The 16,275-nt window shown below is 38.9% G+C and overlaps 1 protein-coding gene across 12 annotated transcripts in view; it reads left to right on the top strand.

Moving 5' to 3' along the window:
* The window catches only part of MSL3 (MSL complex subunit 3), a 38,139-nt gene extending 22,327 nt beyond the window's left edge, over window positions 1-15,812 (top strand). For 4 of the 12 annotated variants that reach the window (XR_010597644.1, XR_010597643.1, XR_010597646.1 and 1 more), the window contains 2 exons: window positions 12,806-13,125; window positions 13,283-13,734. Coding sequence is in view for 8 of the 12 variants with exons in the window: in XM_065580665.1 (XP_065436737.1) it covers window positions 12,806-12,905 (100 nt within the window). In the remaining 4 variants the exon portion in view is untranslated. Of the gene's footprint in view, window positions 1-12,805 lie in introns of all 12 variants that reach the window. The other 8 variants (XM_008174390.4, XM_065580664.1, XM_024110895.3 and 5 more) reach the window with 3 other exon arrangements.
* Window positions 15,813-16,275: the final 463 nt, after the last annotated feature.

Below are 16,275 nucleotides of genomic sequence, written 5' to 3'. Positions count from 1 at the left end.
GGGGCAGGGCCTCGGGGAAGGGGTGGGGTAGATCCTGAATTGCTTTTAAAGTCAAAAAGTGATCTTGGGTGTAAAAAGGCTGGAGACCGCTGCCCTAGAGAATATAATTTGCAAAAACTCAGAACTTCAGAACCTTAATTTTAAAAAGTAAAAATAACTATTTTTAAAATTGTCAAATTAGTCCTTAACAAAGGAGAAATTGAGTGAAGAGAACTTAACTCTTTAGGTTGGCTTTCTCCGCAGTCCTCTAAATGACTTGTGACTGTACAGTAAGGAGTTTCTTTTCCCTCTCCCCTGCACTTTGAGTGAGATTTATTTCCCCTTTAATAAATAGGAGCTGAGTTTGTTAGAGACAAGTAGCCTACTCATCTGAGGACAGTTCAGTGAACATCTTGGTGAGAAGTTGCACAGTTCAGAATGGCAGGCTGAAGTTCTCTCCTTTTTTCTTTAAATTGTGGCTGATTGAAGGGAGGAGATCTACGCTGTCTATATAGTATAACTAACCAGTGTAGATCAGGCATAAGTAGTTTACTATTGTACTGTTGGCATGAACCATGTTTAAATTTTATTTAAGAAAAAAATCAGTTAAACATTTTGATCTCTAGTGTAGACAGGGATTTAATCTCTGAATTTTAGAGAGATGAGTTTAGTGTTTAAATTTATAGTTTCACTTAAGTCTTTGGGCTATTGCAGTCTATCCTGAATTGAGAAACTTTCTTTGATATACCACTTTTGTCTGGAAGCTTATTTTACACTACATTTACTCACAGCCTGGTGGATGTTATAAATGAGATACTGCTCTGTAATACTTCTCAGTCAAACGTCAGATTGCTTCTGGGCGTGATTGATTTCAGTTTTCCATAATAAATATATTGTAGTAAGAAATAAGAAATATAGAAAACATACACTGTTTTTTCATTAAATGATCAGTGTACCCATTCTGCTCAGTAGAGCAGTCTTACAGACTGTAGTGAGCATTTCTTCATGTACTGTTGAAAAATGAGTTTTAAGTACAGTACTTTTTTTGAAAATGTTCAAATTAAAACTGGCACTTGAGAGAACACTGACCCTGAGTCCTAAACAGTTCAAAACACTTGCTTTAAGAAGGTAAAACTGGGTTGCAATTGAGGCTAGTGCCTAACTTGCTATTTCTTGGTTGTAATAATAGAGTAATGTATCAGTAATCCCTTCCAGTGCTACACTTTGGTGATTCTAGGCAGCTTGGGTTAAAGTGATCATGAAATGATAGAGCACAACAAAGATAATAGATTTCAAGAAGGCAGACTTCAGCAAACTCAGGGATTTGGTAGGTCAGATCCCATGGGAAGCAAGTCTAAGGGGAAAAACAGTTTGAGAGAGTTGGCAGTTTTTCAAAGAGACGAGCAAACTATCCCACTGCATAGGAAAGATAGGAAGTATGGTTAGAGACCCTCCTGGCTTAACAAAGAGATTTTTCAATCATCTGAAACTCAAAAACGAGCCCTTCAAAAAGTGTAAACTAGGTCAAATTATGAAGAATGAATATGGAAAAAAACAACGCAAGCATGTCGGGACAAAATTAGGCCAAAAATGAGATTATACTAGCTAGAGACATAAAGGCTAACAAGAAAACATTTTACATATACATTAGAAGCAAGAGGAAGACCAAAGGCAGGGTAGGCCCATTACTCAATGAGGGGGGAAAGACAATAACAGAAAATTTGGAAATGGTGGAAGTGCTAAGTACCTTTTTGTTGTTATTAGCAATTGGATATCTAACAGTGAATGCCAGTGAAAATTAAGTAGGATCTGAGGTTAAAATAGGCAAAAACAAGTTAAAAATTACTTAGACAAGTTAGATGTTTTGAAGTCACCCGGGCCTGATGAATTACATCCTAGAATACTCAAGGAGCTCATTGAGGAGATATCTGACCCATTAATGGTTATCTTAGAAAAATCATGGTGGATGGGGGAGATTCCAGAGGATTGGAAGAGGGCAAATAAAGTGCCAAGCTATACAAAGGGGAATAAGGAAAACCCAGGGAATTACAGATCAGTCAGCTTAACTTCTGTACCTGGAAAGATAATGGAGCAAATAATTAAGCAATCAGTTTCCAGACACCTAGAAGATAAGAGAAGTAAGTCTGGATTTGTCAAGAACAAACTGTGTCAGACCAGCCTAATAGCTTTCTTTGACAGGGTAAGAAGCCTTGTGGATGGGGGGAAGTGGTAGATGTGCTATATTTTGACTTTACTAAGTTTTTTGATACTGTCTCACATGACCTCACGAACAAACTAGGGAAATGTAGCTTAGCTACAGCTACTATAAGGTGGATGCATGACTGGTTGGAAAATCATTCCCAGAGAGTAATCCTCAGTGGTTATCAGTTAAGGTAGAAGGGCGTATAGAGTGGGGTCCTGCAGAGATCTGTCCTAGGTCCGGTTCTGTTCAATATTTTCATAAATGATTTAGATAATAGCATAGAGAGTACCGTTATAAAGTTTGAGAACGATACCAAGCTAGGAGGGGTTGCAAGTGCTGTGAAGGATAGGATTGTAATTCAGAATGATCTGGACAAACTGGAGAAATGGTCTGGAGTAAATAGGATGAAATTCAATAAGGACAAATACAAAGTATTCCACTTAGGAGCAGTCAGTTGTACACACACAAAATGGGAAATGACTGCCTGGGATGGAGTACTGCAGAAAGGTATCTGGAGGTCATAGTGGATCACAAACTAAATATGAGTCAACATTGTAACACTGTTGTGCAAAAAAAAAAAAAAGGCAAATATCAGTCTGGGATGTATCTGCAGGAGTATTGTAAGCAAGACGCAAGAAATAATTCTTCCACTGTACTCTGTGCTGATAAGGCCTCAGTTGGAGTATCATGTCCAGGTCTCGGCACCACATTTCAGGAAAAATGTAGACAAATTGGTGAAAATCCAGAGAACAACAAAAATGATTAAAGGTCTAGAAAACATGACCTGTGAGGAAAGACTGAAAAAGATGGGTTTGTTTAGTCTTGAGAAGAGAAGACTGAGGGGGAGGGACAAGTTTTCAAGTACATTAAAGGTTGTTACAAGGAGGAGGGTGAAAAATTGATCTCGTTAACCTCTAGGGATAGGACAAGAAACAATGGGCTTAAATTGCAGCAGTTGAGGCTGAGATTGTATATTAGGAAAAACTTTCTAACTGTCAGGGTAGTTAAGCATTGGAACAAATTGTCTAGGGAGGCTGTGGAATTTCCATCATTGGAGGTTTTTAAGAACAGGTTAGACAAACACCTGTAAGGAATGGTCTAGTTATTACTTAGTTCTGCCTTAAGTGCAGAGGACTGGACTAGATGACCTGTTGAGGTCCCATTGAGTCCTATACTTGTATGATTTTATCACTAGGTTCATAGAGGTATGTGCATATTTGGTGACACTGAAATTAGGTATGTAAGATTGGTCATGTCCTACACAGAACCAGGAGAAGAGGTGACTTGAGAGAGATGAGATTTAATATAAGACTTTATTTTTCCATAACCATCTGATGAATAGTATAACCTATGAAAGGCAGATATTCTGGGATTATTTTACTTAACATTGTTCTGACATATGGAAGCTGTTGCCACATAAACACAATTCATGAGGGGAAATTTTAATTTCTCTAGTAGATCCATGTGTCCAGGAATTCTCAACCTTGGGACTTCGTAGTTCTGGAATGGCACTGGGTGTAACCCCCCTAGCTCAAAGCTTTTCTGACCTAGTGAATTTAAGATAGTGGATGCTGGTGCAAGAACTCCTTTTACTCACAATGTACAGTAGCACGCACCACCTATGACAGCTACCTCAAACCTTCCTGCCAGATACCATGGGTATAGTGTAAGAATTTGTTTTCCCCCAACTATGTAATTTCAGTCTATTTTTAATAAAATGTGCTATTGGGCTGTAAACTATTTGGAGTAGATGTCGCAGATTTCTGTCTGTCATGTGAGGCACCTAGCATACCTTGATATGCTGTTTAAATACTAAAAGATAGTATTAGTGTGAGCTGCCGCACCCATTTGCCATAATTCTGATCTAGAGCAGCCACCTCTCGAAAAGGTTAAGTTCACATTCTTTCCTCCTATATCCTTGGTATCTGTCAGCCAAGGGTACCAGTTGTAATTAGTCTTCCGTGTTGTGGACCCGTCTCTACTGGAAATGGTCTTTCAGTCAAATCTATTTGTTTCATGTAGGTCCTTGAACAGCTTTCAGAAGACTACAGCTATTCACCATTTCTCTTATTCACTACTTTTCGTCTATTTATTCATTAGGATTTAGAGAAAAGTATGTTAGTTCCTAAAATGACACTTCTAAAAAGTTCCAATAAATTTATCTTTGCAAGTCCAACATGTGGCTTTTCAGATTATAGGAAAGTGCTTTCCTAGTAGTCAATAGCTTTTTCTGTTAGAAGCTAATAATCTTATTAAAACTTAGTAAATCCTGTAGGCGGCTATTTCATTGCATCCCTTAAAGCTTTCTTTTAAAAATATTTTAAAGCAGCTTACCTCCTGTACTGCCGGTCTCAAACCTTTTGCATTATGTCTGTAAAGAATTTTATTTCTTTTCATACTTTGAATATTTTCCAAGTAGGGAGTCAGATCAATATTTGACAAAAGTATACAGGAGTTTAATCTTATGAGACCAATGAGAGAAGTCTTGTGTGTGATTATTTTCTGTTGAAAATCAAAGTTGTTGCAGAAGATGTGACTTTACGAAAAAATGTCCACTGGATTCTGCAGCCATGCTATTTCTGGGAGTAATAAGTAATTTTGTTACTCATTGTAGTAGTCAGTTATGTCCACTAGTCTGTGCTAATGTGCAATTAATGTTAAGCAGTTATGCTACTAGAAGCTTCATGCGAGTGTGATAAGATTACAGATTTCAGATATTCATTTGATAAATGTTTAATGGAATATTTTATATATTTTAAGAAAAGATGTTTGCTACTGAGCTGGGAAGACAAGGTGCATTGAAATATTCTGAGATAAGAGCTGGTTAAAAGTGGTTATCTAACAAAAGTGAACTCTGTCAGGAGCCTGGTTCTGTTGCTGTTTCTCATGTTGAGTAGTGCTTTATTCTCGTGAATAATCTTTCTAATTTCAGTGTAAAAACTCTGATTCAGGAAAGTATACCTATTTAGGACAGTAATTAATCACCTGCTTAAGAGCTTTCCTAAATCAGGGCCTAAATGTGGCAGAATCAGAATTTAAATGAAGATTAGAATTCTAATTAAGCAGAAGTCACGGTATTGGTAGGAGGGGATAGACCATGTAGTAAAATCTCTAAGGGCAAGTCTACACTACAGCTGGGATCGACACTCTGAGATCGATCCACCGGAGGTTGATTTAGCATGTCTAGTGAAGACCCACCAAATCGACAGCCGATCATTTTTCCAATCGACCCCTGTACTCTACCCCTGATAAGTCGACGGGAGAATTTCTACCGTCGATCCCCCATGGTAACTTGACCTAAGGTATGTCGACTCCAACTTCAACACATAGCTGGAGTTGCGTAGCGTAGGTCGACTTACCGCGGTAGTGTAGACATAGCCTAAGTTTACCCTCTGGAATATTTCAACCAAGCTGATACCCCTCACAGATGCTCCCATTTTATTAATGTAATTTAAAATTACTTCACCCTAGGATCCACCTGTTGGTGCTGGGATCAAAGAGAATGTCACTTACATTAGAAATTTGTTCACCTGTTTTGTTTGTGGACTGCAAACTTAATTGCTCTTTCATAAATTTAGAATTAGAGTTAATGAGGGACTCTTCAATAACTCAGTTCTGCTTAAGTGCTTCATTCCAACTCTTTATTCAACCCACCTATCCCAGGGACAGAGACAAAGCTTAGTCAAGTCCAGTAGTATTTTATCATTCAGCATCCCTTGTTTTAAGAAAACTACTATATTTATGGTAGGCTTTTTGTAGTGTTTTCCTACTGTAAAACAGGTGCATAGTACATCTGACAAACCATTTCTGTGGGAGCAGGGAGAGTTTTTCATTGACTCTTCAAATAGATTTATTTATTTATTTATTTTTAGGGTTGCCATCATATGTCCTGTGTTAAGCGTTGCATAAAGTCTTTGACTGGTTGTGCAGCCTGGTAAACTTAGCAGAGTGGCACCTAATTGTCTAGTGATCAACTAAGGTGGTGTGGTGGAGACATAGATTACTCAAATCTTGATTACTGCTTTGAGTTCTGGTTCTATATTAGTTTTTATTCAGCAATAAAAGTGTTCCCACTCTTTTTATTCATCTTGGCAACTGCCAAAATACTGTCCTATAAAACCCATTTATATTCACTATAAAGTATCTTCAGTTTCTTTGATTGTGAAGAGCAGCCTTTTATTGTTTAAGGACCAGATACATAAGGAACCGTCATCATTTCTGTGAACAGAAAGCTGTAATAATACATCTGTAACTCTGCTGAACCACTTGATATAATTTCTTAACTTCAGTTGAGGGTAATTTTCATAGAAGTCTTTAATTCTGTCTATCTGCGCCCTAATCATAATATATGGAGATATACCTATCTCATAGAACTGGAAGGGACCCTGAAAGGTCATAGAGTCCAGCCCCCTGCCTTCACTAGCAGGACCAAGTACTGATTTTTGCCCCAGATCCCTAAGTGGCACCTTCAAGGATTGAACTCACAACCCTGAGTTTAGCAGGTCAATGCTCATACCACTGAACTACCCCTCCCCCTTCCTGCTTTGTGCTAGCCCAGTGGTTCTTAAACTTTTGTACTGGTGACCCCTTTCACATAGCAATCCTCTGAGTGAGACCCTCCCTTATAAACTATAAACACTTCTTTATATATTTAACACCATTATAAATGCTGGAGGCAAAGCGGGATTTGGGGTGGAGGCAGACAGCTCACGACTGCCCATGTAATAACCTCGTGACCCCCTGAGGGGTCCCAACCCCCAGTTTGAGAACTTCGTGCTAGCCTGTTAAGTACTGAGCGAAAACTCCTGATAGCTTTTGGAGGAACCAGTGTGAAACCAGTAGACTGTGCATATTATATTGCATATAGAAAACTAAGTTAAGAACATAGCTTGCACAGTAAAGTATTCATAAGTTAGGAAATGCCAGAATGAAGATTGCCCTTCAATTTGGCCCTTATACACATGCATTATGATAGTTTTGCCCAGCATCAATCTGTAACAGAGCCTCTGGAATCCTTGGTTTAAACACAAAGGAACATCCTCCCTCCACCCCCTGCAACCCTCTTGCTCAAATACCTTAATTCTGGCATTATGTAACTTGGTAGTTTTAGAGTTCTTCTAATGTAGTTTTCTGTATGTAGCTTCCTAAGCAACTCATTCTCCCCTCTATCTGCCCAAAAGGCGCAATTCTATCACATGGAAACATATGGTCTCCCCCTGCCCCCTGTCTTGGCCCATCAACAAGATTTAAAATTGGGACCTTTTATGCCCAGTATACAGCTCTGCTAGCTTACACCGTTGACTTTCTGTAATTAACACCCGTGAGAATGAATGAAATTTCATAGGATGGCAGAGATGAAATTCAACAATTATGATGAATCAAAGAGATGTTCACTAGATAAAATGTCTGTCTTTTATTGCTTACATTATGTTATCTTATTTATTTTGTATAAATATTGAAGTAGTGGTCTTTCTTAAGCAAAACCAGAGAAATAACATGTTTGATACCCTGTTCTGAATAAAGTTTTAAGTAAAGGCAAGTGTTGTAGAGAACACCTTTCCATGGTTGCTGTAGTCTGTTTCTATTTAAAATGAAAGATACGCTTCTGAGCTTTTAGTGATTCATGTATTTCTGTTTAAATTTTGATTGCCTTATGTGAAGAATCTTCTTTTTCGGTATTCTTTGCTGCTTCAGTTTTCTTAATATACAAAATCAAAATAAATTACTTATTTAAGGGGAGCTTAGTGAGGAATAAGGTTGGAGAAATGTACAGGGTTTTTTTATACATTATACGCTGAACATCATTGGTACCACTTGCATCTTTAGATCGTGTATACCCAAATATTTATTATACTAAATTTACTGACTGGAGTTCTGGCTTCTAACCGATAACTCCTGTCCAACAGCCAAGCACAATGGGACCAGATTTCCATTGCTTCCCTACTCATGTACAAATGTGCAAAGTATGGCTAATAGTTGGAAATACTAAGTGATATAAAACTTGTTTATTTTCTACAGGGATTATTTTTGAGGAGGGTTTTTGTTTTGTTTTTTTTACTAAACTTCTCCATTCCGAAACCCTGGTTTCATGTGCATGTGTCCCAGAGAAGGGAGAGCTTGTCAGTTTTAGTAGGCCTCTTCCCAAGCATTGGTGGCTGCACCATTGCTTCTTGGGCTCAGCTCTTCAGGCTACACTGCTTGGGCTTCCCTCATGTTTCTGTATCAAAGCTGGGGTCTAGATGTGGCTTCCAACCCCCTTTTTTGCATGGCTTCATGGAAGAGTGAAGGGAATGTGCACTGTTAAGCCAGTTAACGTCCCCTTATGGGGAAAGCTGGAGAACAAGAGGCAGGTCGCAGCAGAACAAGGAGACAACAAAATATCACCCTGCTGCAACAAAATGATGCATTTTGTGGCATCTTGGAAAAATGCCAAATTATGTGGCTGTGGTTCCTTTGTAGACACTGCAGTTCAAGTGTGTGTGGAATCAGGGCCAGCCCTAGACCAAATGGCACCCCAGGCAAGGAACGTCTTCGGTGCCCCCTTTCCCCCCGTTAAACTTTTGAGTATCTTATTTGTTGTTGCAGTTGTTGTCCATTTCATGACTTTGATGCACTATTTGCATGCATGATTTATCCCTATCATATAAGATGATAAATTTGCACGCTAGTATCTGTAAATCTGTATTTATCATGCAATGTACAAGCAAATAAAAAAAATTAATTTCCTCTAAGCTTATAGAAACTTTTTAATTTTAAGAATAACTGAAATGTACTAACATCAAGAAATTGAACAGTGCACCAACTTTGGGTGGACCCCAATATTAAATAATGTTACAGTGGGCCTTAGAATGTTAACCCTAGTCCTTTAGTTCAGAAGGTCGTTTTCTCGCCTATGCCCTCGCAAACTGAATCACAGCATCAGAGAGATCCAAAGATTTGCCAGTGGCATTTTCAAGCGGTAAAATAGCAAGCGATGTCAGTCTCTCGTCGGCAATCGTCAATCAAAGATATGTTTTAATGAGCATGAGTTTTGAAAAGCTGCGCTCACCACTTGCGACTCTGACTGGCAGCATGAGCAGAATCCTCAAAGCTATTCACACATTAGGAATAGTTTTCTTCAGCTCTGCGTCTTGAATGAATTGGAGAACTTGGAGTGGAGAGTGCTTCCTGTGTGGCAAAATGTGACAGATGTTGTCCAGTTCGACATAGAGGTCTTTATCATTGACATCCGAATATTCCCCATGTGTCAGCGTCTGGTGAAGGTCCATACAATTGTTCAAGAGTGTTTTACAGTCTACTGGAGCTTACTAAGGTCATACAAAACCTCCCAGGTCTTTTTGTGGTGCTTCATTTATCTGAACCTTTCTTCAGTGGACACTTGAGCAGTGTCAATGAGCAAGCAAAAAAACTCCCTCTTGAATTTTTCTTCTGAGTTTCCCATTACCTCATCTTTTCCCTCATAACCAAACAGTCTCTTCTTTCAATGAATATGAGTTTTCTTGAAGACCGGCTGAACTCCTCTAAGTTTTTTCCACCATTTCTTTGGCAGCAGTGATGGCATCTTCAAATCCATTGTCTCTGTAGGCCACAACAAAATCAAGGCAACTTCTCACCAAAATAGTAGCGGTTGTCATGTCCATTGACTGAGTTTGTAATGCCTTGCTTAGAACGTTTACTTGGAACAGGATATCATCCAAACCACAATTGAGACCAGAAATTTGAAGTCAGTGATCTGGTTTGGCTAGCTTTGTGCCTTGTTGAATTCTGGCCTCTGCTTTACTCGACTGCACCAGTTCCATCCAGGCATTGTAAACCTCAGTCACTTGGTACCTCATTGGTCTTACGCTGTCAATGTGTCTTTCCCAGCAACAGCCACTTATCAGCTTCATGGTCAGATTTGTAACATTGTCTGTGAGGATCTTCCACCTGATAGTTGATGCTGAAAACAGGATGTTTATCCTTTGCAGTACTCTGAAGAGAGATACTGAATCTAAAGATGACAACACTGCATCTGACACAACCAGGTTGAGAGAATGGCAGCAACAAGGCACGAAAGCTCTTGGATTCAGCACAAGGACCTTTGCCTGGACACCACTGTTTCTTCCCTTCATGTTCATGCCATTGTTGTAGCCTTGGCCACAGCAGTCCTGAAGCTTTATTTTATTCTCATTCAAAACATTCATAAACAGTTCTGCTAGGTCTTTTCCAGTAGTCATCCACAGACCGGAAACTGATAAAGCATTCGTTTACTTGGCTACAGCCTTCCTCATCATCAACAAATGTTACTGTAAACATCTTTTCACTGTGTCTAATATCAGGAATGCAGTCCATTATTTCGGCGTAGTACTTCATTTTGCTGAGCTGCATCAATAGGTTATCAAACATCTTCCTTGCCATAAGGTCAATCAATTTGTTTTGAATAATTTTGCTGCAGTAATGGTCCATAGCTTCTTTACAAACTACTCTACGTAGGTGCTCACGCATGACATCATCGTATTTCCCCAGGAGCTCTACCAAACTGAGGAAATTACCATTATACTCCGTGAACAACTTTATCTGGCGAGCCCTGGAAAGCCAAATTATTCTTTGCCAGGAAAAGGATAATCGAGATCAGACGCTCGGGCACATTCCTCCAATGCTGGGTTTCTGCATTAATGTTGCGCTGTTTTTCTGCATCTGTGCATTTATTCAGCTTGAGTCTGGACTCGACCAACATCCATTTGGAGTAAGCTGTAAAATGGTCGGGTGACTTTTCATGTTGCTTCAGAGAATCCGCTAAATTATGCCAGTGATTGTAACTGGAAAGTGCAAGCAGTGACTTGGCATTCTTGTCAATTATTTTATAACAAAACCTGAACGTTTTGTCCATTGATATTGAGTAGCTAACACCAATTCAGTTTCTCACCATTCTCAAGCACTCTTTTGCAGTGCGACTTAGAGAAGTGTCGCTTCTACTCATTTGCTGGAAATGTTATATTCTCGATTATCAGCAGAGTTTAGGATCACTGGCCATAAAGCAGAATCTAATATATTGATTTGTGGTGTGCAGGTTTTTCTCACTGCTGTTTGTCATCATATGGGGCTAATTCTTTATTGCTTCTCTCCTTTTCATGTAAACCAGATTCTTCTTTGTCATCACTCTCCTTTACAATGCTAGGAAAACTGGATGATTCTCCATCACTTTCCTCACATTTCATTACTTATCTTCAGGTAAATCTGTTAATTCCTTAGTAATAGGACTTCCACACTTTGCTCCTTAATTTCTTCTGCACTGGGACAATTGGTATTGCCTAAAGCCTGGTCTATGTTCTACTTCAGATGTTTTCCCATCAAATTTGCCCCTTGCTGCAAACTGGATTGCAGTTGAGCTTTTCATTTCCTATACTGAGCTCCTCAAGGCTTCGTCGGGAGGCATCTTTTATTTCTTACAAGGGAAAAGAGACAATGTTAGGGTGAGCAAAAGTCTATGTTCCTCAGTCTTAGAAAGTCATCAAACATTGTGTTAAGCATGGCAAAAGAAGTAACAGTATTTCTGTGTTATTGTTGCATAGATAGGGGTTTGCTAGATATCTGTCATCTCATTAAATATGTTCTTTATTAATCGCTACTTACACTCTTTACAATCTTAAAACACAAGTATACTTTCACAATTACACAACAAAATAAGGTTCACAATATTGCAGTTGGGCTCTCACTTCACTTCAGTTCATTCTTTATATCTCGCTGACTGACTGGCGAATCCCCAACCCTTATATACTCACAAGGGGATGGCTGATGACTGTAGGAGGTTTAAGGAAAATGTAGTTCTCAGAATGTCTGGAAGGTTCCATGAGATTCTACAAAGGTCCAGAACATTGTAGAAGATTAGTGAAAAATGAATCCACATATGGAATACCTGAAACATTTTACTTCAAACATTCTCTTTTCCCTTTTGTCGCTAACAGCAAAAAGAGCACCCTGAGCCCAGCACCCCAGGCGATTGCCTGGCTTTCCTGGCCCTAAATCCATTCCTGTGTGGGAGTGGTGAGGCAGTGTGTGTGTGAATTAAGAATCCATGAAAGAAGGAGGGCACTGAATGCTCGCAGGAGGGCACTGAATGCTCGCAGTATGACAGAAAATGGGATTATGCTTACTTTCAAGGGTATAAACTGACAGCTTTTATTGGATATCCAATACAAGCTATCTGTGTAGAGCTACAGATTCCATTTAAAATAAATATGGGTGAAAGTACATAGTTGGCACAGGTGGTGTCTGCTACAGGTAAAGTTGCGAAAACATTTCTACAGTATCCCCTTGTTTTCATATGCTTATTTCCTGAAACTTTTGTTTTGCACTGAAATTTTCCATACATAGTCTCTATCCCAGCTTTTTTTCTGGTGATGCTTGAGCAAACTCCTTCCATCTCCTTTAGATTTGAAAGGAAAGGCTATGTTCTTCACTGTGTGTGTAAGACTTTAGCACCTTTTAAACTCTGAAAGTTGTGCATGAAGGACTATGTACATCAGCATATGCTTTGCTAATCTTAAACGCTTTGAGAATTGCACAGCCTATTTTACTGCATCTTTAAACCTCAGTCTGTTTGTTCTTTGTCCGATTTTAATCTATCGTGTGCTTTCTTCTCAGGTTTCTAGCAGAATACCATGATGACTTCTTCCCAGAGTCTGCTTATGTAGCTGCATGTGAGGCTTACTATAGCACCAAGAATCCTCGGGCAATCTACTGAAGCTTTTAGTGAACAATAAATCTTGCTGTACGTAGCCCATGGTTGTTGCTGCTTTGCCACATAGCTACGAGATGAAGATGAAATGGAATTTGTGTGGCCTTTTTCAGATAGGAAAAAGGGAGTCGCTTCTATGACTACTGGATTCGTTAGCAGAGATGGACCACTTCTTGTTTTAGAGCCATGCAAAGATTGCATTCTGAATTTTCTCCAAGTGTTGCATGTAAGCTGCACTTCTAGAAGAAGCCCTGCACTGACTTCTAATGCATAGGACTGCATATAGTTCTTATTAAGAAGTGTGTGGGGGGGGGAAGCAGGTGCATTAGCAGTGGGACGCTTTCATGAAAACAAATACCTCATGCTGTCTTTCATTTTAACAGGAACTGTTTTCAGCATGAAAAGTTAAACTGGCTTCACTCTCGTGTAAGGAGAATGCATAACTGGCATCCTGTGGATTTCGTTTCACACACAGAACGCACACTTCATTTTGTGAAACGGTCATGGCAGGAAAGAGTGCTGCATGTAGAGGAAGAATTGCATAGCAATTTTATTGTCATGGTCTCTGACTCAAGGAAGTAGTTTTCTGTGGCTTAAATGAAAAATGTTGCTTGCTTTTTCTTTTTAAAAGGCATCTGTCTTTCCCATAGTAGGTTGCCACAGTTACAAGTGCAGACCTCACCAGTGATTCATCTTATCCATGTCTGTGAATGATTCCTAAAGGCATTAAAGAACAGGATGTTCTAACAGGTTCTCACAGAGTAAGCATAGAGTGAATAAAGTGACAGCATTTACTTTGGCAAACTTTTTTCTTAATAAAGAAACTGGTTGGTAATTGAAGGTGTGATATTTGGGTGGATGATCTCAAAAATGGGGTTGTTTGGACTTTCATTGTATATTTTCACTAAATAATACTACCGTATGTAGAGAATGGGGGGTGGGAGTAGTGACTGTAAAAATGGCACCTTTTTATTGTACAATTTCTGTCCGAAAGCAGAGGCACATCTCTTAGATTTACACTGGCAAATTTTACTCTCTTTAGCACTGCAAAACTCATGCAGCTGTGTGAGAATGAGCTGGATTCTGTTATCCCTCATCCCTCTGACAATACCTACTTGGCAGAATTAACTGTTTATCTTGGGTACTTCCATTACTGTGAGTGCCTCGCAATCATTAATTTATTTATCCTTACAACACTCCTGTGAGGTAGAGAAGTGCTGTTATCCCCATTTTGCAGATGGGAATCTGAAGCACAGAGAGGAAAGTGACTTGCCCAAAAACACAAGAAACCTGAGCAGAAAATTGAACCTAGGTCTCCCAAGTGCTGGGCTAGTGCCCCAATCACTGGTCAGTCCTTATTCCCTTGAAGCACTCCAATTATAGAATGATTGCCTGTAATTCTGGAGCCAAAAAGAACCCACTTGAGCTTGCAGGTCTTGGAGTTAGTAAAACCATCTCTTTCTATGTAAATCACAAATATATTCTGTAAGAAGTAACTCAGATCTGAAGAAAGAGCTCGGTGTAAGCTTGAAAACGTCTTTAATTGGCCCAACTTCTGTTTGGGTGAGAAAGATATTACTTCCCCCACCTCGTGTCTCTAATAGCCTCGGACGAACACAGCTACAACAGCACTGCATTACCAGTTAATGTCACTTGTTAAGAGTGGAATGGCATGTTCGAGCCTTGAACTGAAAAGGTAGAGATGACCTTGGTTTTAGTGAATGAGACTCTGCAAAAGGAAAAGCTACAGAGTCTTAACGTCAGGGTAGCTACACTAATTTTGGATCCATACCAAAATGAGGTTTGGAGACCCTTATTTCTAAAGATTCATTTAGTGGTGCTATTTTTTAAATTGTATTCCTGTAGTACCAAGTTTCCGAGGCTATAGTCTCCATTCCAAAACTGTAGAGCTTCTGAATCTACAGTACGAGCTGAGTAGTTCACAATCCTCTTTAATATGGGACACTCCTGACATAAACTTGATACAGCAGGTAAAAAAAACCATTCAAATATTAATGAATGTCTAACAAGATATTAAGCTTAGAATATAGCTGAAACTCCATCCTTAATCCTCTCCATTGTGGCAGAGTGTTGCAGTGCATATGATAGGTCAAATCTTTTCCCCCTATCAATGCCTAAGAGGGCAGGTTGAGAGTAGAATTTAAACCTTATTGCATGGTTATGTTTTAACTGTAACAGTGACATTTTGTGCATGCCATAATTATTTATTAATGTCTGTATTCAGTTTGCTCAGTGATTTGAGAAGCAGTTTAGGTAATACCTGCTTGCATTGTGCCTGGTTCAAACCAGTTGTATGAACTCATTTTCATGAGTAACCAATTTCCCCCCGTCTTTCTACCTCTACACCATTAGGTATAAAAATAGACTCTTGCATCCTATAAATCTGCTGCAACATGTGTGAGCCTGGTCGAAGTATTCATTGATTTGTGTTGAGTATAACACTAAAGGCAACCTGCAAATCTTCCTACAAAATTTCTTCTTCTGGAGCAATATATGACTTGTCCATTTATGAGGACTATTTGCCACATTACCAGATTCCTCAAATGGAGCAGAGAGACTTGCAGGCTATCTTTTTATACCTATGGTTTAATTATAGTGGTACTGAAGAAGCTGCTATAGGTGAAGGTTAGTGAGCATTTTGGTTACTTATGATATGTTTTGTAGGCTGCTTGTTTTTAAAAAGAAAATCCTCCCAACAGAAACACTTTGGTTATGTTTTTAGATCTCACATGTGTGGCTGAGTAGGAGGTAGTTTTACTAATTGTTTGTTTTTTAATCAAAGTTTAATATGGATTTTATACTTTTTACTGTGGGTAAGTGACTAGTGCACAGTTATTTAATGCCAGAGTAATTAGATATCTGCTGTTTTTAATAAAAATAACTTTTGAAATGTACAATTGATATAAACAGCAACTAATTGGATATTTCATAAGGATTTTACTCAGTGACAGATGGATGATATGACACACACAATATATATGCAGTATTGCCAACCCCAATCATTCTGAAATCATGAGTTATTCCCCCAAAAGGCGTGAAATTGGCTTACAAATCATGATGTTTATCTTCTGGTTTTGGGAGTCTCTGAGGCATACATGGGTCAAGTTTTCATGCTTTTCTCTGTAACTATGAGTGTTAGAACCTTTTTTTGTTTTTTAAATAGCTGAGATTTTCAGCTAATCACAGGCCTCCAAGAGCTGGGACTTTAGGAAAGTATCACAAGATTGGCAATAAAATTGTGAGTTGTCAACACTGCATTGTTGCAGGATGCCATTAAATTCAACACACACACTTCGCAGTTTTTCTGATGCAAACAGATGTGAGACATAACTCAGCTTTCAATAGGAGTGTTTTT

Source organism: Chrysemys picta, chromosome 1, assembly GCF_011386835.1.
Source record: "Chrysemys picta bellii isolate R12L10 chromosome 1, ASM1138683v2, whole genome shotgun sequence".
In the NCBI taxonomy this organism is placed as follows: Eukaryota; Metazoa; Chordata; order Testudines; family Emydidae; genus Chrysemys; species Chrysemys picta.
The sequence above is the reverse complement of the archived record's forward strand: the minus strand, read 5'-3'. Positions and strand labels throughout refer to the sequence as shown.